This window comes from Labeo rohita, chromosome 18 (assembly GCF_022985175.1).
Source record: "Labeo rohita strain BAU-BD-2019 chromosome 18, IGBB_LRoh.1.0, whole genome shotgun sequence".
NCBI classification, from domain to species: domain Eukaryota; kingdom Metazoa; phylum Chordata; class Actinopteri; order Cypriniformes; family Cyprinidae; genus Labeo; species Labeo rohita.
Window position 1 is genome coordinate 5,844,388 of NC_066886.1, and position 25,346 is coordinate 5,869,733.

At 34.7% G+C, this 25,346-nt stretch overlaps 1 protein-coding gene across 2 annotated transcripts in view; it reads right to left on the reverse strand.

Moving 5' to 3' along the window:
- Positions 1 to 25,012, reverse strand: part of grm3 (glutamate receptor, metabotropic 3) — a 52,235-nt gene extending 27,223 nt beyond the window's left edge. Inside the window, exons 1-2 of one of the 2 annotated variants that reach the window (XM_051135650.1) lie at positions 24,808 to 25,011; positions 4,662 to 5,275 (exon numbers count right to left, since the gene is read on the reverse strand). In XM_051135650.1, coding sequence (XP_050991607.1) covers positions 4,662 to 5,120 — 459 coding nt within the window. In that variant the 5' untranslated portion in view covers positions 5,121 to 5,275; positions 24,808 to 25,011. Of the gene's footprint in view, positions 1 to 4,661; positions 5,276 to 24,807 lie in introns of both variants that reach the window. The other variant, XM_051135651.1, reaches the window with a different exon arrangement.
- Between the last annotated feature and the right edge of the window lie 334 nt (positions 25,013 to 25,346).

The following is a 25,346-nucleotide window of genomic DNA, read 5'->3' on the forward strand; positions in this document are numbered from 1 at the left end:
TTAAATAAAAATGACCATTTTATTTTCTTCATGCGTGTTCCTGGTCTTGATGTGATCAGAACATGTTATTCCAAAGTAGGGTGACCAGGTTTCTGAAATGAAAACCAGGGACATGTCCTAGTTCAGTGATTAAAATGCAATTGAAATCTCACTTGTGATTATCTACGCATTTAAAAAAGGGGACAATATACAGTCAAACCAAAATTTATTCAGACACCTTCAACGTCTCTCACATTATCACAGTTTATTCGCTATAGTATAGAAAATGGTAATAAAATATGATAAGAACTCAGAGTTAAACTGTCAAATTCTGAACAAATTCATCTTGATAATGTCAGATAACTTTGTTAGAAAGATATGTAATGGATTACAATCAACCAAAAATTCAGACAACTGTTAGTATGACAATATTTACACAACTAGCAATACTTTGTTGACCAATTAACAACCAGTGCTTAATTTTTTTCAGTCTGTGGTGACAGACTGAAAAATGACACATTAGCAATTAAAGAAAAAACACTTAAGCAAAACGTGGTCAGGTCAAAGCGTCTGAATAATTTTGGTCCCAAATTTATATCAGTTTTATTGGTAATCCACTGTATGAAGAATTGTTGGGTATAATATGCCACAGTTTACTTTATTTTGCTATCCTCACCTACATAAATGAACTATTGTGTCCTGCACCCACTAGTTAAAAAAAAAATATCATAAATTATATCTGGTGTCTGAATAATTTTTGGTTTGACAGTATTTGTGTGTGCTTTTGTTTTTTAATTGTTGTGGTTTCCACATATTAATATCATGATTAATATTTACAATGATGTTTGAGGATCAAACTTACCTTAGTTTATTAATAGGCCTATAATTCACCAAAAATCACACTATGAAAAGCAAATAGTAAGTATTGCAAATAATAAACAGATCAAAATAGGATTATGTGCTTTCTGCACACTAATTGTGCAAGTGTAATTTATTTTATTATTCTTCGGCATTATTCATATTGGAGTTGTGACGGCGGAAGTTTCAGGGATGCAAAACAATCGCGTAACCTTATCATGCCTTTTCACAAAGTGCACACGAACAGTATTAATTCGTTTTAACATTTATAGTTAGTATGTTGTCAGGGTTGCCAGGTTGCTACTCAAAACCAGTGTTGCCAAGACTGCGGTTTTCCCGTGGAATTAGGCTACTTTAACACTGTTGCCGTTTTGTTTTTCATGTCCGCACGTTGACACAAACCCTAATAACGTAATATTTAAGGCCCCGGAATGCTAAAAAACGTGTATTTTACCCCTCGATTTTTACAGGGGGACCCCCACACAAACATGACTTGTCATGACTGTCCCCCATTAAAAAAAGATTGAAAACACATTTTTTGAAGGGGTTTCCCTGGTAAAATTTGCATCTCAGGGTATAAATATCACATTATTGGGGTCGGTTCAACCCACGGACATGAAAAGCAACCTGCGACAACAGTGTTCAAATAGCCCAATTCTGCGGGAAAACCGCAGACCTGGCAACACTTAATATGTGACTACATTGAAACCAATAACAGCATCTCTTTTGATAACTGATGATAATAGCGCTCTGCTCTCATCCAAATTCTTTTAGGCTACAGTAGCGGCGCCCGACTAGTAATCAGTATGGTTCACAGCGCCATCTGCTGGTGAAAGTAATCATTATTTTGAACATGCTGTAAAACAAGGACATTTCCGGGGACAGGACACCAAAAACCGGGTCTGGTCACCCTATTGCAAAGTGAAAAAAAGTTAAAATTAACATCCTACTTTCCTTTTTCTTTTTGCTGACATCACTGATGCATGTTCTAAACCAGTTTAGGTATGGTAAGTTAAATTCTGTCTGTCTTCATTTCTGGTATTTTTCACCTTATGAATTGGTTATTCAATTAGAAAAAAATTAGGGTGGGACTTGATTCTATTGCTCTCTGAAATATAATTTATTCCTCTGATGACAAAGCTGATTTTTCAGCATCATCAGTGTCACATGATCTCTCAGAAATCATTCAATCATCAATTTAAGGTATTTTTGCTGATTAAGAGTATTAATTAAACTTGACCTTAAGCTTTTTAAGCAGCATACTCTAAAGCAATATCTAAGTCCCACAAACGCAAAAATGACCTTGTTTTTTCAGTTTGATGGAAAGTAAACCTGTATTACTTGATCCCTTTGAAAACTGAGATATGATGTAACTTAAAAGAATATGGTGGAATGAGGGACAGAAGTGTACACCGTCTCTCAGGAGAGAGTCTGCCAGAGGGAGGGAGGCGGGATTGTCAGCCAACAGCCGGTGTCGTGAGAGAAAAACAATGCCCAGTCGTTGGCGATGAAAGGAGAGCGATGGATAACAATAGTTATCTAACGAGAGACCACTGCGAGGTCACAATTCTCCCAGCTCTTTGCCAGAAACAGAGCAATATCGCTAAATAAAACTGCAGGAAGACGAGTGACGGGAAACAAGAAAAAGACAGAGAGAGGGGAACAAGAAGAAAGGAGGGTTAGACAGATTACGGATTTTGGAACTGATAGAGGAAGTCAGCTTTTGCTGAGCCACAAATGGGGAGAGGGTTATGCAAAATTATGCAAATTCCCAAGGCTCTGTCACCAGTGGTACTAGAAAGCAACAACGCACAACACACACAATAGTATAGCCGCAGTGCTAATCCGTGCACGTACAAGAGGAAAGGAAAGAGCAAACTGGATTTACAGGAGCAAAGAATGGAAACGGGGGGTGGCGCAGCGTTTTATTTGAGGGCGGCCCTCTAAATAATGGATTGAGTTGTTCATAGTTGGTCAGGAAAAAGAGCTGTGTTGTTTTTTTGCCAAGTGGGTTTCTACAGGGTAAAGAACAAATTTGTGATTCACAAAGCAGAACTTGCAAATAATTCAGTAATACTGATGAATTCATCCAAACTGTACATAAATAAAAGAGGCTTATTTAGGTGATTGCGCTCAAAATGTGAACTGGAAGATCTCAAGGGAGGATATGCTACGGAGACTGGATTTTCTGCTGCTTGTTTAATTTCAGTGAATTAAATGAGCTAATTAAAATCAGCTCTTGAACATTTTGTTGCAGCTTCTTCAAAAAATGTTAATTTGTGAAATCAAACTGTTTAATCAATTTGTTTTGGGACTATATGGAATGCTGTAGATTTAGTAGATTTAGAAACAAATTTTGAAAATTAATAACATAGGTTTTTAATTAATATGACCTGCCTAGCTTAATTATACTTATTTTATAAATTATTTATACCTAAATAGATCTGTTCAGGCATGACATAAACTTGCTTATTATTTACACTGTAAAAATACTATTTTAGTCTTTCTACCTTAAAATTTTATTTAAAGGCATTTTATTTATTGACATTTTTAGATATTAGATAATTCATCTAATATCTAATATTAATATAATTCTAATATATTTAATATAATATAATTCATCTAATATCTAATATCAGATATTAGATTTTATATATTTTTAGATAGATATTTAGATACAAATGACAAAAAAAAATATATTAAGATGAGAATTTTAAGGTTTTTAACACAAGTTGCTAATAATATTTTATTTATTCCATAAACAAGTAATAGTTTTATTTTAAATAATTTTAAAATAACTTTTTTTTTTTCTTTTTTACTTAAAACATAAAAATTGTAAAACTGCAAAGTTGTCTGTGTCTTATGAATAAATATAGCATATGAATATTTGTAATAATATTTTTATTACTGTGTTGATGCATGTGGTCTGGTATATTGCGTCAAAATTATTTTTTGAATGCATTTTTTCAGTTTAATTACTTTTTAATTTATTGATTTCTTTATTGATGTTTTTGGATATTTAAAGATTTTCATTTTACTAAATAAATTACAAAAAAAAAAAACATTTTATTTGAACGTAAAATTTTATTTAACATAAGTTGCTAATAATATTTATTTAACAATTAACAATTTATTTTATTTTACATAATTTATTTGAACTATTATTATATTATATTATATTATATTATATTATATTATATTATATTATATATTTATTTATTTACATTTTTAGTAAAAACCCAGAAATTGTAAAACTGCAAAATTGTCTGTCTTATGAATAAATATAGTATATTAATATTTGAAATTATATTTTTATAACTGTGTAAAAGTGGACTGATGCAAAATAATTTTTTGACGGGGTTAAATTTAGTACAGTTTTTTTCATTCATCATTTATCTAATTTTTTGTAGCAATTTTTTGAGTGAAAATAGTTTAAAAACATTTTTTTTAATGTATTTACTTTTTAATTTCTTTATTTATTGATGTTTTTAGATATTTAAACATTTCCATTTTACTACATTACACAAAATCATATTTTATATGTGAATTTTAAGATTTTTAACATAAGTTGCTAGTAATATTTTAAATAATTAATTATATATATATATAATATATATAAATTGTCTTATGGATAAATATAGTATATTAATATTTGTAATACTATTTTTATTACTGTGTTAAAGTGGACTGATGCATGTGGTCTGGTACATTGCGTCAAAATAATTTTTGATGTGGTTAAATTAAGTAGCATTTTTCTAATTAACTCATTAATTATTTTATTATTTTGTATATTCTTCATTTAGATTATATTGACTGGTTCTGACCTGTATGGAGACACTGCTAAAAGATCCCCCGATGACACCGGCTATGGCCAGCGGACTGTCTTCCTGAAGAGCGTAGGATCCGTCAGGACAGATGAACTCCGTATCATCCACTTTTGTAAGCGAAGCCCTAACAAACTCCAGCGCCTGTTCCAGAGCGTATGTGTCCCTCGAGCAGGTGTCCAGGATGTGGACGCCCAAAGCCACACCCGGCAGCAGACCTACGTCCTGGTTGATCTGATCGATGGCGAAGAGCATTGCCTCAAGCCGCTGGATGCCACGGTCTTCATTGATCCGGCCACATTCGTCCATGCCCATGCCCTTCTCATGGATGGGGAAGAGGCCTCCCAGAACCAGATCCCCATCAATCTTAATTTCTTTGCGGGGAGAGTCTCCGCTGGAGAGCAGGACCCCGGCACTCAGCAGCACCAGGAGCAGAGCACGGAGCGCAGACCGCATCATTTACCGGGAGAAGATTGAGGAGGTGTAACGGTCAGGTAAGGGGGAGAGAGAGGGTGAAAGGTGGGCGTCAAGGAACTGACAGAGGCATGAAGGGGAAGCAGGGAGCTCTGTCTGGTTACTCATGGAGATCCACAGCACGGGGTTCAGTCTTTGAACTGCAGAGAAACAGACAGAAAGAGACACTATAAGGTAAGAAGGCTAAGCGGTAAAATATAAATGAGAGAAATCCTAATGCTCAATATGGTGGCAGTAGGACTTCCTGCCTTCCAGTTAAAAGTTTGTTTGCTCTGGAAAGCACATAAACAGGTTGTTCTTAGCCTTAGGAGCAAATCGTATTTGAAATATGTAAGTGACAAGCAGAAGATTTTGAAGATTTCAGACTTTTCCAAATCAAGTAGTTACTCAGAATATTTATTTTGATGAATTACTGCTTCCATGATGTTCCTATAGAGCTGTTCAGCCCTGATGTACTAGAAATTTATTTAGATACTAGGATATGTTGTTTTAATACAGAAATTACACAAAATCATACCTTAAATGTGAATTTTAAAATTACATTTTTTGTTCACAGTTTTTCTTTCATTTTTGAGTGAGCTGTTCTTTTAATTAATGTAAGGAAGTTGAATAGACGTCTAATTCGTAAAGATTGTTGGTATTTGGTGTATAAAATATGGAGAACCAAAGCTGCAGAAATTAAAAATCAGTATAAATAGTATAAATAAATAAATAATTGAATGAATGAATGAATGAATGAATGAACGTAATAATTGGAAAATAACTAAGTAATAAACAATTTGATAAAAGATGTGTAATTAATTTGTAATAAAATTTAATCATGAATGGATTTTTATGAACTTTTTTCTTTATTTATTATTTTATGTTTACATTTACTTTTATTCTTTTAAACTTTTATTTATGTATTCTTTCATTTAATTTTTTTAAAATAATTTATATTTTATGCATTTATTTATTTTTGTGTTTATGTTGAGTTTTATGTGTTTATTTTTATATTTATTTATATCCACATGTATTTATTTATTTATTTGGTCCTCCATATTTTATATTTAACCCTGAATTTATTTTGTATGACTTCTTTTTTTTCTTTATTTATTATTTTATTACATTTTTTTTTACATTTTTAAAAAATTATTTTAAACTTTTTACTTATTGTTTCATTTACTTATATTTTGTATTTAAAATTTTTATTTTATGTTTTTTTTTTTTTTTTTTTAATGTGTTTATTTATTTTTATATGTACTTATATCCACATGTATTTATTTCCAGATGTATCCAGATTTTGGTCCTCCATATTTTATATTTAACCCTAAATTTATTTTTTATTACCTTTTTTTATGTATTATTTTCTGTATTTATTGTTACGTTTAATTTTTATTATTTTTAACTTAATTTATTATTTTTGTATTTATATATTTTTTGCATTTATTTATTTTTATTTTTATATTTATTTATATCCACAATTATTACATTTTTTCTTTATTTATTATTTTCTGGATGTATTTTTACATTTATTTTTATGCTTTTTAACTTGTATTTGCTTATTCTTTCATTTTTTTTTTTTTTTAATATTTAAAAATTTATACTCAGATTAATTTATTTATTAGTTTATTTCTGTTTACACTTCTGTGCAACAGGGAAATTAGGGAGGCGGTCCTTGCGAGGCCCCGGTGAATCATCGGTTAAAAGCGTTGGTTTGGTCCTCCATCTATAAAAAACATGTTTAGTTTACAAAATACATGATACATGTTTGGTATATAAAATGCACATTTAACATATAACTGTGTCCAGTTTATGTTATAGAACAAAATGTCAAAGTATCTTGTACTAATGTTTACCAGACTTTATTTTACTCATAAATCAAAAACTGTCATTATGAAACCCTCAAGGAAAATCCAGAGGGAACCTGTAGGTCAAAAATGCTAATTCTCTTCTGAGTTTGTGGACTACCACCTGAACAGCTCTATTACCTGCATAGGAAATATCTACCCAGGGGCGTTACAAAGACGGCCGCTGCTTGAACTGAATTAAATAGACTTTTGTTAGTCAGATGAAGGACTCAGACTTAAGCATTAAACATTTCAGGGCTCTCCTGTGTTTTGCAGGGTCCGTTTGTTCTTTGTAATCACAGTGTTTTGTTTAGAGTTGAAAGAAGATTGTCTGCGAAACCGACCTGCCAAATATACAACAGGCGCGCACAGACAAATGACTCTCAACAAATTCACCCAACACCAACTCCTCCGCGCCTTCCGTACCCTTACGAACAGATTTGTCAAAACAGATTCTCAAAGATGGAAAACACATGAGAAACATAAATTAATCAGCACGGAAGCTCAGACAGATGATGCAACTGTTTAGCTGATTGAGAAAAAAAACTTTCTCCATTGATAGTGCTATTTGTTTATTTAAATTTGTTATTTAACCTTTTTGCTATGCTAATCAGGTAATTATGTTGAAGTGCACCTATTATGCCCCTTTTTAAAAGATGTAATATAAGTCTCAATTGTCCCCAGAATGTGTCTGTAAAGTTTCAGCTCAAAATGCCCCACATATCATTTATTATATATTTTTGATGATGCTCTCCACCCCCTTTTCCAGAATAGGCCTGTGCCTTTACAGCTCCTACCTCCGATACTCTGTTAAAAAACATCTGTTTTGATGATCATGTCTATCATGTTGAAATAATGCATTTTAAAGCCATATCAGTTTAAACTTTTGCTTTAGGGTTTTCTGAGTGCACACAGAACGCTATCACACGGCATGTGAGTTTTTAACCTAAGTTCTCTTTCGTGTCTTATTGCGCTTAAACTGTCAAATACACACAATTTTATGTTAAAAACACACGAGTTACAAAAACAGTCAGTTATGTCTGTGAAGGTAAACAGCTGGGAACAAAATCACGTTTATATTAGATCTGTGTGGCAGCAGTGTAATATACTGTAAATAAATCAATAAATCTACTTCTCTCGTCTCCTCTGAGGCTGAGACTAAAAATAGTGTTCTGTGCTCGTCTGTGCAGCCAAAGACAGAACAGTTAACATGCTTTGCTCGAACTTTTGCCATAGCGTTAGAACTGGTACACTGGTGTTGCTTGCGAAAACAAAATGACGGCTCCATGGGAGGAAATATTATAATGAGATCACGTTACCACGTCAGGGGGGGAGCGAAATCTGACATGCTTGCTTTTTCACATAAAAAAGGCTTACCAAGACAGTTACTGGGTTGTCCTTTTTCACATTTTCTAGGTTGGTAGATGCACCAGGGACCCAGATTTTGGCACTTAAACATGGAAAAAGTCAGATTTTCATGATATGTCATCTTTAAAGGAGAAGTCCACTTCCAGAACAAAAATTTACAGATAATTTACTCACCCCCTTGTCTTTCTTTCTTCAGTCCTAAAGAAATTGTTTTTTGAGGAAAACATTTCAGGATATAGTGGATTTCAGTTGTGCCCCAAGTATGAACTTCCAAAATGCAGTTTAACTGCGGCTTCAAACAATCCCATATGTGGTTGTAAACGATTCTAGCCGAGGAAGAAGGGTCTTATCTAGCGAAACGATCGGTTATTTTCCTAAAAATAATACAATATATATACTTTTTAATGTCAAACACTCGTCTTGTCTTACTCTGTCTGAACTCTGTTTTTTTCCAGTTCTTGACAGTTAGGGTATGTTGAAAAACTCCCATCTCATGTTCTCCCTCAATTTCAAAATTGTCCTATTAAGGGTGTTTGATCTTCTTTGCATGTTCACTTTGCAAAGACTGGGTTGGTACTTCTGCAGTGATGTAGGATGATTTTTAAATGATTTTTGAAGTTGAGGGAGAAAATACGATTGGAGTTTTTTTGTCGACATACCCTAACTGTCTTGAGCCAGAATACACAGTGTTCAGGCAGAGCAAGACAAGACGAGTGTTTGAGATTAAAAAGTATTTTAATGAAAATAACCGATTGTTTCGCTAGATATGACCCTTCTTCCTTGGCTTGGATCATTTACAACCGTGTTTGAAGCCACATTTAAACTGCATTTTGGAAGCTTAAACTCTGGGCACCATAGCAGTCCATTATATGGAGAAAAATCCTGAAATGTTTTTCTCAAAAAACATAATTTCTTCACGACTGAAGAAAGAAAGACATGAACATCTTGGATGACAAGGGGGTGAGTACATTATATGTAAATTTTTGTTCTGGAAATGGGCTTCTCCTTTTACGTAAACGCAGATTGTAACTGGTTAATCTAAAATGTGCACAAGTAGTGCAACAGTTCGCCTGAGAAACTCACGTCTGTGGAGAGTATGAGAAACTATTGTAAAGCTGAATCCATTATGTCCTGTTATGTAACATCTTTTCCTTTCCCTTCCTCAAATGAGCATTAATGTTTCTTCCTTGTTAGTATGGAGTTGATTTTCCCCCTTGTTAATGGAGCTCCAATGACAGAAGTATGAAATACTAATTAAATCCTGAACCTACGACTTTTAGAAAACGCTACAAATTTTGCCGCCTGATAAATAGCTTCTCGGAGCGCTAAGCGAAAGGCGCTAATTGTTAAATCTGATGCCGGGTGTGTGCGTCTCTCCATTTGTGCTGAAACCGTGCAAAAGGCAGCCTTGATATCTAAGCCTGGTTTTTGATCTGAGGGCTTGGGAAAAAACGTCCCTAATCTGATTTCCTCTTCCACTTTTCCTTGCAGAAGGGTGGGCGAGCGCAGGCGGTGGCGGCGGCGATGGGGGGCGGATTTATGAGGTGTGCGAGATGGCTTGCCGGGTTTCCACGGCACTGGCAGCTACACAAAAGCTCACAGCCTGGCCCGGAGATGGCTCCAAGGCTGGATAACACTCAACCGCAGTGATGCTATCTCCACCGTGCAATGCAACACAAAGCACAACACGCAGGCCTCTGGCAGCATCGCACTAACGGCAGCTTTCCTCATTATCTTCTGCCGTGATTCAGTCTGCCAGCCGAATAGCAACAATGGTGCTCTCGCTGGGCAAAAGCTACACGCCTGCCGTCGGTTTAAAGTGCCTCCGCTTGCTCACGCTCTTCCTCTCTCTCCTGAGAGGTCAGCGGGAGATCTGGAGGGCCGGAGGAGAGGGGAGAGAGAGCGCTTTCTGCTTTGATGACAGGCTCTTGGACTCTTCAGAAGTGGGCTGGTGTTGTTTTAGCACACTGCGCCTCTGTGGCCACACTGGGCGCAAGGAAATTCATGCCCGCTTCCCTCCTCACACCCTGATACATGCACTTGATTTTTAATACTGTGTTGTTGCTTGAATGATCCACAGCTGTGCTGTTGTTTAGTGATAGTTGAGTCCCTTGTTTGTCCTGAACAGTTAAACTGCCCACTGTTGATAAAAAAAAAAAAATCTTTCTTTGGGTTTTCAGCATTTTTGTGTATGATTGTATGATTTTGAGATCCATCTTTTCACACTGAGGACAACTGAGGGACTCGTATGCAACTATTACAGAAGGTTCAAACGCTCAATGATGCTTCAGAAGGAAAAAACAATGACTGTATGATTTTGAGATCCATCTTTTCACACTGAGGACAACTGAGAGACTCGTATGCAACTATTACAGAAGGTTCGAATGCTCACTGATACTCCAGAAGGAAAAACAATGCATTAAGAGCCGGGGGGTAAAAAACTTTAGGAATTTGAAGATCAGGGTAAATGTAACTTATTTTGTCTTCTGAGAAACATGTTAGTACCTTCCGTAGCTTTTGAAGGGCAGTACAAAATGAAAAAAAGGTATTTAGGCCAAATAAGAAAAATACACATCTTGAACATTCTGTTCAAAAGTTTTCACCCCCCAGTTCTTAATGCATTGTTTTTCCTTCTGGAGTATCAGTGAGCATTCGAACCTTCTGTAATAGTTGCATACGAGTCTCTCAGTTGTCCTCAGTGTGAAAAGATGGATCTCAAAATCATACAGTCATTGTCGAGAAGGGTTCAAATACACAAAAATGCTGAGAAACCAAAGAATTTGTTGGACCTGAAGAATTTATTCTGAAGAACAGCGGGCAATTTAACTGTTCAGGACAAACAAGGAACTCATAAACAACTATCACTAAAAAAAAACAGCTGTGGATCATTCAGGTAACAACACAATATTAACAATCAAGTGTATCTAAACTTTTGAACAGGGTCATTTTTATAAGTTCAACTATTATTTTCTCTTGTGGACTATATGTAAAAGTCTTTTATGTGAAATCTTATTTTATTCAGGTCAGTAGTAAATAAAAATAACATGCATTTTGTATGATTCTACTTATGTTGGTAAAATAATTAACATTTTGCAGATTATCCAAGGTGTATGTAAACTTTTAACCTCAACTGTATCTATTTGTCTATCTATCTGTCTGTGTGGCCAGAGAGTTGTTGACTTCCATAGAATGGAAAAAAATAATAATATGGAAGTCATTGGGGTCCAAAAATTTCAAAATATCTTTTTTTTTGCGTTCAGCAGAAGCAGGAAATGCACGTTTGGAACAAATTGAGGGTGAGTAAATGATGACAGAATTTTCATTGTTTGGGTGAACTATCCCTTTAAGAATTGTCATTTCTCAATTCAGTTCTCTATGGCACACAACCCTGGTGTCCATTTTAGTAGATGGGAAAATACATTTTTGTGATATTTTTATGTTTTAAAAAACATAAAAAATATGTTTTGAAGTTCTGCATGATTTGTCATTTCAAAGAAAAACATCAAAATGTAATGACTTTCTCTGCCTCTGAAAATAATTTTTTTTTGGGTTGGCGTCACTCTCTTTTCCCCTCAGGCCCTTTCCTTCGACCACCTGTCATATAGAAAGCAGTTTTCACGATCCAGTCAATTCCCAGCGGATAAAAGTCCTGCATTATTTTCTTTCTGAATATCCTGCATCTGATTACAGAGGTAAAAAGGGTTGGAAACCTTGTTTTGTGGTGATTTTAAACATGCCACACATAAAATATTGTTTTAAATAACAGACGTTTGAACTTAATTATATATTACTCTGTAAATATGTCTGTCTTAAATCAGTGGGAATATAATAACCAGCTGTATGTTATTGAACCTCTGTGCATAATTTCTACTAATGAATTATTTACATTCTCTGCCAAGCTGGAATCTAATTTTAAGAACAGGTGTTACATGTGGAAAAAAGTTCTCAGAGTAGGCTAATTAATCATATTTCATAACCATGTGAATTTTAGTAAGATAATCACTTCAGAATGAGAATTTTGGTCATAAAAAACAGGATTTTATCTCTAAATAGTACATCACACAGGTCATTCTCTCACGAGTGCCGTAAATCAATACCGAGGCAGAAAAAATGAACCAGAACAAAATCCGAGGTCAAGCTAATCCCTGAACATCTTTAAATTAGTTATGATATTCATCAAGACGCTCATTATCAAATCAATCAAACAAGTCTGATTTGGACACAATTCCCCTGACTGCATTAATTTTGTGGTGGTGGATAGTCGCAGGCATTTTTGTTCCTTCCCTCAACCACCTACTGTAGTCTATCTTTAAGCAGTTCCTCATGGCTAATCATGTTAATTAGTTAAGAGGGGTAGGACAGAGGAGCGGTACGGGGCGTTTTTGGGTACAGAGAGGCTCAGGAATTAATTGGATTTTGCTCGCAGGCAGTTCCTTAACAGCATGCTTAAATCAAACAGTCAGCTCGAAAAAATCAATTCAAAATTCCTGTGCCAAAAAAAGCGTTTGAAAATACTATATTATCCCGTTTAAGTTATCGCGTTTTCCAAGCAACAATGCTCTTCATCCCTAAAAACTATGAAATTTGTTTTGTGTGCTTCAAGGGCCACAAAGAATATAGTGAGTGTGTTGCAAAATGTTGCAAAAACAAGAATTCTTTTGTCATGGTGCAATTATTTGGAAATAGTCTTGAAGAGAGTCTGGATGCTCTTGGGACAAAATACTTTCTATTAAAATGCATACTTGTGCTTTTACAAGAATTCAGGAATAATAGCAGGGCTTCAACAGTAAGGATGGCCCAGGGCCAGAGTAAGAGCGTTTCAGACCAGCTGACAGAACTGTCATTTGCAAGTTACTGCACTGCTTTTAATGTTTGTTGATCATGTGCATGTTTTATGCCTTTCAAATTTTAACATTTGGTATTCTGTGATGTATTGTAGCATTGTTCTAGTAAATTAAATGTCACCAAGGTAGCATTGCTGTATGTAGCTGGCTTACACAGATGAGACTTTGTTGAAATGTGAGATGATTTATGGTACTGTGGATAGTGCAAGCATCAGTTAGAATGGGTTGAAAATGATAAAGTGCGGTAAGCCATTGTTTTCGAGCAAAGCAGTGTTTGTAAATAAATAAATGTAAAAAAAATAAAATAAAAAAACTTTAATTTACTTTACTCTAATAGTTAATTTGCAAAAAAGTAGTTTTTGTTTTTGCCTGACAAATTTTCACTGAAATTGCACTTATAAAAATGTATTTTATTTAATTATATTATAACCTAATATTAAAAAATAGTATGTAACTGACATATGAAATAAATAAAATAAAATATTTAAAATAAAATCTAAAATATTTATATTTTCTGTGTGGTTAGGTCAATAATACAGATTTGTACCTCCCCTGCCAATATTTTCACTTATATGAATTAACTATAATATAAAAAAAAAAAAAAAAATATATATATATATATATATATATATATATATATGTTTAATGAAAATATAATTACATTTTTTAATACAAATTTTGTACCTCCCCTGCCAATATTTTCACTGGAATTGCACTTAAAAATATATTTTACTATAAAATAAATTATTTTCTTATATTTTATTTATATTTTTATTTAAAAAAAGTATGTAACTCTGAAATATAAATATAATATTTAAAATAACAAATATTTTTTCTATAAAAGTATTTAAAAATAAAATATTTATTCTTTCTGTATGGTTATATATATTTTTTTCTTCTTCTATATGGCCAGGTCGAATCAGCCACTATTTTCACTGGAAAAAAATATGTATTACTGTCTGTCTTCAAATCCATACAAGGAAAAACATCCTAATTTTTGAGGTCTAGAACGTTAGTATTATCAAAATTCATACCAGCTATGAAGACTATGCCATTTCTAGTATAAAATATTTCACGCATTCACTTAAGCATGTAGTGCACGCAAAACCATTTTACTGCAGCACAATGAGAGCTTGTGATTGGCCGAGACATTTGACATCATCCAATCATCCATCAGAACTTGCATTTGCAAAGTTGTAATGTGCACTAGAGCCTTTGATGACTCGTCCTCTTTGTGAGTAACTCGTCTGATGATGAAACGCACCAAAAGAGGCGCCGGAGAGCCTTAACCAGCATGCCAATCGATTCATCTGCCAATCAGCAAAGCAGATCAAGGGAGGACATTACCACAGCGCACTACATTAAGCTAACGCATGGTTTCAGAAATGGAGTCGAAGACAAATTACGCATGGAAGACGTATCGCTCACTGGTGCGTCTGATACCAGATACAGCTCATTAAGAACCTCTGTTGTCATCTAAATCTCTTTAAAGTCATGGTGTGTTGATGTAGTTGAGGTCATATCTGTCTTTTAGGTCTGTGGTTTTTACAAAGGATCTGGGTTGATACTGAATGGTCACTGTTACAGCAGACCTTTGACTTCAGGCTCACCTTTGACCTTTAGTGAGGTGAGTAGTCTCAGTTCTGGTGATACTGACATTGTAGAACTCAAAAATAAAAGATTTTTTCTCCTATATGGCCAGTACAGTAATTCAGATTTGTACCTAATTTGTGTCTTTTTTTGTTAGCAGTTTCACTGAAAGTATTGGCAGGGAAGGTACAAAAAATACAAAATAAAAATGAAGCAAGATATTCAGGTATCTATAAATGGCAAGTTTTCATTATACAGGCAAATTGTGTAATTCTTTATGGTAAACCTATAGGGTGAGTTACACACAGAGGTTTAATCATTAAGGTTGGGTTCAAATCGAGTTTATTTCTGAAGTATGTGTTTGTGTTCTGTCTCCCCGTGTGTATGTTATGAGAGTGTCTGTAGGAACGTTTTCCCACTATTGAAGCAATTCTTTAAGAAGGACTAAAAGATCCACTTGAGTTCTTCATAGAGGGGGGTGGTACTAAGCTTGAAAGCTGGCACTACAACACACATACACACATGCCCGGTGGACCATCAACCCCCCGCTGAAGGAAGCAACTATTCAGAGGCGGAGAGCTCTTCATTTGTTTCCCATGCTTTAACACAATCTCTGTTGTTGTTAGGATGTTTGTAGCTTAATGGTTCTGGGGTGCTTAGTAAAAGATAGTAGGTTCAATCTCAGATCACTTGAAGATGCTTGCATTAAATGTTAAAATCCCTAACAGTAAATATGAGTTATAGTAATAATAATGTTTGCTTTAGCAAATTACATTTTGTAGAGTGTAAATCCTACTGCATATTATATCCTACTGTTTGTTCTACATACAGACATTAATGATGCCTCAAATTATGTGGCTTGTTGAGCAGAGGTGTGGTATTTTCTAAGCGGACATGTAGGCTACTTATGATTTTTACCTGTTGGACATTAAAACAGGTGCAAAAAATACAAAATACCAAATACTGTATGGTACAAATATCAATATTGTTATTTTTATAGTACAAATATAAATATTAATGTAAAGTTTATGCTTAAAATCGATATATCAATGCCTAAATCCCAACAGAGTATTTTCAGGATGTGCCAACAGTCAGCGGCAATGAGCATAAATAATGCCACTGAACTGAACGAAACTTGCATATTTTGCTGATTATTACTGCTGAAATGATCGATTATTGTCATGTACTAATCGGTCGGACCAGGAAAAACATTTGGAGTACTATAGACTGCCAAAAGTTATAACAAATAAAGGGTGAAGAGTGGAAAAAGCTAAGAAAAAGGCGTTTGTGGTTGGCCAGACTGAACCAGGATTTCCAGAGCAAGAATCTTGAAAACTTTGTGTTTGTTCTTATCATTTCCAGTCAGGTAGGTGAAATATTAGGTTAATATCTTAATTAATACTGCTGGTATGTATCTTTAATTTGTCAAAGTATTGCGCCCTTTCCTGCTTATTAAATTATCTCTATATGATTTAGCAGGTTTCACACGTTTTTTTTCTGTGGTTTAGACAACATAAATTAGAAGAATAACTATTAAGTAGTTCATTAACCATGTAATCCATGCTGTTGTTTACATTCGAGTTACACCAGTATGGCCGCGCATCCGGGTAACTGACCAAATCGTGACTTGTGTTTGCGGTTGATGCGGGATAAAGCTTAACAAAACATTATTAGCCTGTTTCTCGTCCAATAATTTATCTAAGCGTTACACCTTGTTACTTTTGATATGAAACAAAGTCTCAGATTTTAATTCTGTCAATTTTATCACAAAATTCAAAGTATAAACGACTTTTTGGCGCGCTTTACAGTGACGTCACCTGACACAAGTCGCCTCACTTCAACCGGCAACGCGATTGAACCGAAGAACCGATCATCTCTTCCGCTTTTACAGCACGAAATAAACATAAATGAACTCCAGAAGGTAAGTAGAAAGACAGTGGAACTTACTGAAATTTATCTTCCTTCATGTAATTGTGTTTCAACCGCTGAAAGACGTCAATCAAACAGCCTGTAAACAACATGTCACGGAACGTTGGATTTACCTCAGTAAAGCCATTCAGTATCTGTAGCTTGTTAGTTAGCTAGAAAATAGGAGTATTTTGGTAAATACACATACTTTATTATAGATTACTTGTATTTTTTACCTGTTGAAGTAATATATTTGCACAAGTCCGTAATTACTTTTTATGACAGCCACTATTTAAAGGTTTGTATAATGAATTGTTTCATTAGTGGATATAAATACTGCCTTGTCTGTACATTTGAATAAAAAAAACTAATTTGAGTGCCAATTAGTAAAGTAAAACGATTAACATTGATATCAATCACATATTGATAAATAGCAAATGAGTTTAACTCTTTCCTGGCCAAACACGGAATTTTCAGTTATTTATGAGACGGATGATGCAGATGTAGTATTTGATAAAAACGTGATTTTCCCAGCTTTTCGCTTAAAATGTTGCTTTTTTTAATGAAGCTTACCTACATTCAAGTGTTGATGATAAATAATGCTTGAAGCTAGAATAAAACAGAGTTCTTTTGTTTAAAAGTAGAGAGTGTGTTCTTTATTTTAATATATTGCATGTTCAGATACTCAGATAATTTTTTTTTTAATCTAAGAAAACAAAATATTTCCAAAAGATTTAATACTGAATCAAATTGAATTTAGAGCTTGTGAATGGGAATCAAATGAAGTCTGACCTCTAGCAACCACATAGCAAAACCACAACAGGAAAATATGACTTCTGACACGCAATATTAAATGAATTATATTTTGCTGAATCCTTTTGTTAGATGCATCTGAATGCTATTTGACAATAACAAATGTGTTGCAGATTAGAAAAAAAGACCTTTGAGTAGCAATAGTGGAGGGACACAATTAAATATTAAAAATGCTTCCCTAACAGCTGTAAGGCCACTGATCCATAAACACAACACTGAGGTATAGCCGAGAAAAACTCCAAACGCAGCAAATCCAGAAAGCCGAGTGTGGGGACGAGTCCTGCAAGACAGAGTGACCTACAACGTGCTTTATTAGGACTTTTGTGTGACTCGAAAGCAAGCCGCATTTCCTGAGATATGGAATGGAGTTGAGTGAGTTCTCCATTAATCGCATTCTATGGATTAAGATATTCAGAGAAGCCGGAGAGAGCAGAGAGATAAAGTGTATGTCAGGATGCTGTGACTCAGCGGGGGAAGTGGCCCTGCAGTGGCGACTTAGAGAAGCGCTGTCAGGAGCCATAGACTGAAGCTGATAAAACACATCATTTATTTAGTCACACACGCACGCACACACAAACAGATAAATCTTCTGACACAATCAGCAGTAGACTCCTAAAAGACAAAGTAGTTAGTTTCATTTTGGGCTACAAGCCCAAACTTTTCCAGTCAAACTGTGATCCCTCCTGCCAAGACGTCGCTGTCAGTAATTACTATCATTAGAAAGTCTTCATTCCAGTCTAGAAGAGATGTACGTTACGCTATGTTTAACATCTCAGTCGTTTCAGATGTACTCTGCTTCAGTCACTCAACATGCGCTGAAAGGGAATTTTAAGGCAGATACTGAATCCCATGTTCATTACTACCCCAAAACTGAACTATATGCTGCACATACAAGGGTTTTCCTAGTAAATAAGTTAACGAGACCTACTGGGTGAATCCAGCGGAATCAGATTTCATGCCAAAAAGAAAAAAAAAGCTGAATGAAGCCTCTTTTTAGTACCATTGCTTCGTTTTGCGTCATGGCCTTAACCTCTCCCCAAATTCTAATACAATATTTTTAATATACAGTTTCATAATCCGGTTAAATAAATGCAGTAAAACTGCATTATAAATTAATAATTTAAATAATTTTATTGTTTGTTTTTTTGCTGTAAAACTTGACAGTAAAACTGATCTGATGTCTCTTTGTGTTTTTACAGCATAAAAATCATACTGGTTGGTGAAGGTGAGTAAATAATCACAGAATTTTTATAAGTTATATTTTGGGTGAAATGTACAGTTTTATTATTGTTTTTTAGGGGAAATGTGATCTAGACATTGTATTCGACAAGTTTTATAAGATTTGCTCTATCATTAATACATTTTAATATTATCATTGTTAATTAATTTATTTTGGCATAGGAAAAATGATATTAACTACATTGCTGTTCAAAAGTTTGGGAGTCAGAATCAGTAAGATTTTTAATGTTTTTTAAAGAAGTTTCTTATGCTTGTCAAGGCTGCATTTATTTGATCAAATATACAGAACATTTTGTGATTTTGTAAAATATTATTGCAATTTAAAATAACAATTTTCTATTTTAATATACTTTAAAATATAATTTATTCCTGTGAATTTTCGTCAACCTTTCGCCAGTCTTCACTGTCACATGATCATTCAGAAATCATTCAGAAATCATTCTAATATGCTGATTTATTATCAGTGTTGGAAACTGTTGTGCTGCTTAATATTTTTTTGGACCTGTGATACTTTTTCAGGATTCCTTAATAAATATAAAGTAAAAAAGAACAGTGTTTATTCAAAATAGAAATTTTATGTTATAATATACACTACTATTCAAAGTTTTTGGGCCTTTTTTTTTAAGAAGAAATTAATACTTTTATTCAGGATATGTTAAATGGATAAAAAGTGATAGTAAAAATTTGTTAGAAAAGATTTCTATTTTGAATAAATGCTGTTCTTTTTAACTTTCATTCATCAAAGAATCAAAGAAAAAAGTATAACAGGTTCCAAAAAATTTATGATTTCAGAAGGATCATGTGACACTGAAGACTGAAGTAATGGCTGATGAAAATTCAGCGCTGTGTCACAGAAATAAATTATATCGTAAAGTATATTAAATTAGGTAACCAATATTAGAAATTGCAATAATTTTTCAATATTACTGTTTTTTTTCCTGTATTTTTGATCAAAGAGACTCCATTAAAAATCTTACTGATCCCAAACTTTTGAACAACTGTGTATATTTTCGTAATCCAGGATGCCCACATAAATGCCACAGCGAAACGTATCGGACCATGTGTCATGTGAGCATAATTACGAATTCCAGAACTTGATGTAGAATCCAAACACCTCCATAAGTTGACCATGAATGCAGGCTGGTGTTGTTCCATTTACACACAGAACTGCATTAAGTGTTTGGCCATGTTTCCATTGTTTCAGCCTTCTAGAAATTGATGTTATGACCTTTTCGTTAATGATGTTTTACGCCACTTCAGCAGAAAGGGTTGTGATATTATTTATCAAATAACCCTGATCTGGTGCTGTTTTTTCTTAAAGGAATAGTTCAGCCAAAAATGATGCTGATGTTGCTCCAAACTCATGACAATGAACACAAAAGAAGAAATATTAAATGTTGTACCTATAATTCTTTGCAATTAATGGAGATACAGCTAGAGAGCTGGATCAGTCTGATTTGTGAATGAATCATTTAGGACCACTTTTATGACGCTTTTATGATGTCATTTTGTCATATTATGTCAAGCCCCAATCCTCATTCACTTGCAATATATTTAGAAGAAGATTAGAAGAGTAGCCAGTATATTTTTCAAAAATACACCCTTTTTGTTTTGGGTCAGATTTGGAATGGCAGATTTTGAGTCAGTATGACAGAATTTTAATATTTGGGTGAACTGTCCCTTAAGTTTGCCTAATCTGACTTGGAAAATGAATTAATGAAAAGGTTATCTTCTATATTGTATTGTCCTCATATCTGTTTTTCCACCAAAATAATCTGTGGCTGAATTTAAACCTAAACCTAATCGACATAATTGACACCCCCTGCTGTTGAGCTGCACTAGGAAAAAAAACATTCTGTACTTGTATATTTTTATCATAATAATGTGTTAGCATCTGGTTTGAGATTCAGTTTGCTTTGTAAATGTGAGATTGTAGAGCTCTGTAGAGTGTAGAAGTGTTCTGCAGCAACAACGCTGCTCCTCCAAAACAGAAAAAAAACTACAAAGCTGTTCTTTTTGCTCAGAAATGGATTTACTTGGCAGTGAGTGGGACTGCCAGACTGCTGAAATCTCTGCATATCACTTTCTCTTTCTCTCTGCATGCACACAGACAGACACACTCAAACATCTCTTTATTGATTTGATGCATGACTTATGCAACAGAATTGCTGTTTTGAAGGAGTCTGAAGAGGCTAGCCTACTTTATAAAATCACTTTCAGCGGGAACGGGACTCTGGCAGCCACCGCGTGATGCATTTGACGTGCTCGTTCTTCTCATTATGATCTAACGCTACTCTTTTACTCTTACACAATGATGTCTTTCAGATTTTAGCAAGCCTAAAGAGGAAAACACTTTGGAAGGGCGTGTTTGCATGCGTGTGCATACCTGTGCTGCATATGTAAGAATATTACAGTGCGGGTGATGGCATCCTTAGTTTTCAGCTCCATACTCTTTCCATATTAATGAATATGAAGGCAAGGCTTTTGAAAGCTTGATGGGGCCTTGGAGTCTCTTACTAAAGCAGAATTTCTAACAGAGCTCTGCACCCATGGGCTTCGTCGCAGGGAAAAATGCAGTCTAACAAAGGTAGACTTCCTAAGCGGAGAGAGAACACATGCGTAGGAGGAAGAAAAATATAAGCACTCAGGATGCTTTAACGCTTATGGAGATAAACAGCATCCGCATCACTGAGCTCACAAATACTTCAGCTGTGTTCACAGTGCTTTACATGCCTGACGTTTTTGCCTTGGACTTGTAATGCTGTTTGGAAATAGATGTGGAAATAGACATGGTTCAGAATGCGATCGCCTTATGTTTACTCTGTGTCGATTTCTAATGCGTTTGTAATAGAGTGGATCTCAGTCTCATTTAACGCTCATCTGACTGACGGAGAGCCAGCATATGTGCAAGTCTAGTTACAGCGCGCTGGGCTGTGGAAGAACTTATTTACATTCGCTGAGCGGACCACACTGTTGAAAGGCTAATTATTACTGCACAGCACTTTACTGCATCATATTCAGTAAATGTAGCGCCGTCCTGTCTTATAGAAGGCTATCCTGCATCTTACTAATTCACACTCCCACACGTGTGTGCAAAACGGCCCGATGCACAAACATGCATGCCGACGGAGAGAAGCACGCTTGTGCACACATGCATAAAATCTTGCAAATCCCAGCAGACAGTTTGAATAACAACTTTGACGCATGCTAATTAGCAAACGCTATTGTGTGCATGAACATGTGCAGTTTTATTAGAGGCTGTTAATGTCATGCACATACAGAACGCATGGTCATAGAACGCATGCATTGTAAGCTTTACACTCAACACACTCTCAGGCATTTCAACAGGGTGGTCTGGTGTGTTCAAGGCCAACTCCTCCAGTCCAATAACAATGGTTTCTGTAGCGCACCGACATTCACACACAATCCACATGTCGTCAACTGATTTTCAAGCATCTTTTTAAAACATTTTAAAACCAAACTAAACTTAAAAACTACTAAAAAGGGGGAAAATGTGTTTATATATGTACTCAGATATAATATGTGACCCTGGACCACAAAACCAGTCATAAGTAGTATGGGTATATTTGTAGCAATAGCCAAAAATACATTGTATGGGTCAAAATTATAGATTTTTATGTCAAAAATCAGGTAAAGTAAAGTAAAGATCAGGTTCAATGAAAATATTTTTAAAATTTCTTACCATAAATATATTAAAACTTAATTTTAGTCATTTGCATTGTTAAGAACTTAATTTGGACAGATTTAAAGGTAATTTTCTCAATATTTAGATTTTTTTTTTTTTTTTTTTTTTTTTTTTTTTTTTTTTTGCACCCTCAGATTCCAGATTTTCAAATAGTTGTACCTCGGCCAAATATTGTTCTGTCCCAACAAACCACACATCAATGGAAAACTTATTTATTTATTGTTCAGATGTATATCTCAATCTTAAAAAATTTACCCTTATTACTGTTTTTGTGGTCCAGGGTCACATATATAGATATAGATATCAGATGTTTTAATTACAATTATATTTATAATTAATTATAATTATAATAGAAATTATAATTTGATCTATTTTAAATGTCAATTTATGAAAAATTAATTACAATTTTATATATTAATAATATATTATTATCCCACAGATGTAATGCATTTTGAATATATGTGCCTAGAAAAATATAAAAAAAATATTAAAAAGGCATTTTTTTTAAATGTCAGTGTATTTTGACATTTAAAAAACTTTCCATTGATGTGTGGTTTGTGAGGATAGAACAATATTTGGCCGAGATACAACTCTTTTAAAATCTGTTGCATTCTACATATGATATTTGGTTTGGTACACATATCTGATCTTTTGTGCTTTTTTCACATATATGTTTCTCTTCTAGAAATATATATGTGACCTGAAACACAAAGCCAGTCGTAAGGGTCAATTTTTTGAAATTGAGATTTATACGTCTGAAAGCTGAATAAATAAGCTTACCATTGATGTATGGTTTGTTAGGATAGGACAATATCTGGCCGACAACTATTTGAAAATCTGGAATGTGATTGTACAAAAAAATCAAAATACGGAGAAAATAGCCTTTAAAGTTGTCCAAATTAAGTTCTTAGCAATGCATATTGCTGATTAAAAATTAAGTTTTAATATATTTATGGTAGGAAATTTACAAAATGTCTTAATGGAACATGATCTTTACTTAATATTTACTTAAAAATGTATCATTTTCACCCTTACAATGTATTTTTGGCTATTGCTACAAGTGCTACATAAGTTTTGTGGCCCAGGGTCACACACACACATATATAACTTTTTTATTACTCTTTTAGAAAAACATATATGCAAAACGTGTGCATCATTACATTTATAGACTTTAATGACGCACACTTTCCAGTGCAACCCTGGACGACACAGACATCCTTTGCCTTCATCAGCGGCTGAGTTGAAGTGAAAGTCCTTTCACATGTGTGTACTCTATTCTGTAGTGTTCTCCAGCTTAACTACTTGTGCTAATTATCATTCCAAACCTGTTAAAGCCTCACCTCTGTTGCATGCAGAATATCAGAACATCATCAGGCTTTACAACCTCACATCTCACTATAACATTCATTGCTCCGACCTAACGCAACAGAGATATTAAAATTCAGCGCAGACCCCCGACGCAATAAATTATGAATCATCCTCGTCTTTTTCGCTGGTTATCTTACAGATCCAGGTGAAGTCTAAAGCACAGCTGCCACACCGCTGACTGCAAGGATGCAAAACGAGACTAATTACAAGTGAGTCTATTATTTGATGTTTAGCATCCAAAGTGAGGTAAAGGTACAAGGATAAGGAGAGTCCTCCTGGAGGTACCAGAGATTACGTGTCTTGATCAAGGACAGAATGATTCATGTTCAAACCTGCAACCTTTCAGTCATAAGGAGCAACAAACTCTTAACTCTTAAGCTAAGAAAACTGACTGGGCGCAGATCTTTAACCACTAGGCAACACTACCACTTTTTCCAGATTTTTAAAAGAACCACATGCAAATCAATATTTTTTTAAAAATAAATGCAAGACCCAGAGGTCATACAAAACTTCTGGGCATTTTTTTCCTAGTCAGTCAAGGTGCAGCCTTGAAATGTGTAGCAATGTGTAGTGTTTTCTTGATCGATTCACACAAAACAGAACATTTTGTGGCTTTTAGATTTATGCATAAGATATATAAAAACATTTACCCAGTGAGATTTGATTCACTTTGGAATTCAAAGTGGTTTAAGACCTTTAGAGTGTAAAAAGCATCGCTTGGGATGCACTTAGGAGCATGCAAAGTTTTCTCATTCAATCCCAGTGTTGTTTTAAGCATTACAAACCCCATATATAAGTTTAAAAGATTTGTGAATAGTGTTTCATGCAGTGCCATATACTCATAAATTAATGATGCCACATCAGCTCTGATTTATGAACCTCAACTCTGCACTTTGGCTTATCTACAGCATCATTTCTCATTGCATGCATTCCCATTCCATCTCTCCAGTGTTATAAAACACCAGCGAAGCTTATTTAGTATTCTATGTGGAAAAAAAATGCATTACCTCTGTTAAACATTCCTTTTGTCGCCGATCTTGCATTTTTCCTCTTCTTTGGCGTATTTCAAACTGTTCCTTAACTCCGTTTGTGTGGGTCCGCACGCGGGGAGCGCAGCAGAGAGGCTGACAACACTGCCCTCACTCATCAGAGAGCGAGCGAGCGAGAGCTAGAGAGAGAAGGGGAGGGAGAGGGAGAGAGAAATAGTGCCGTTGCTGTAGTAGAAAACACACACGTCTGGCGTTTGGGATGCTGCCTCGCCTCAGGATGCTTCTGTCTCCTAGCAACAACAATCGATCTGGAGAGGATGCATTTTTTATTGGCCAAAGAGAGAAAACTCACCTTTAAACAATTAATACGAGTTGCACGCTCAAACGGATAAAGATCAGCTACCTAGATAATGCATTTGGGAGACTGGGAGGTAAAGAGAGAGAGGTGAACAAACATTACCTTCAGGAGCACATGGTCAGGGTCTCAGGTGTGCTACGATTCCGTCCGCAGTCATAATTGGGTATTAGTTATATTAATGGGTGGATCAACATTATGA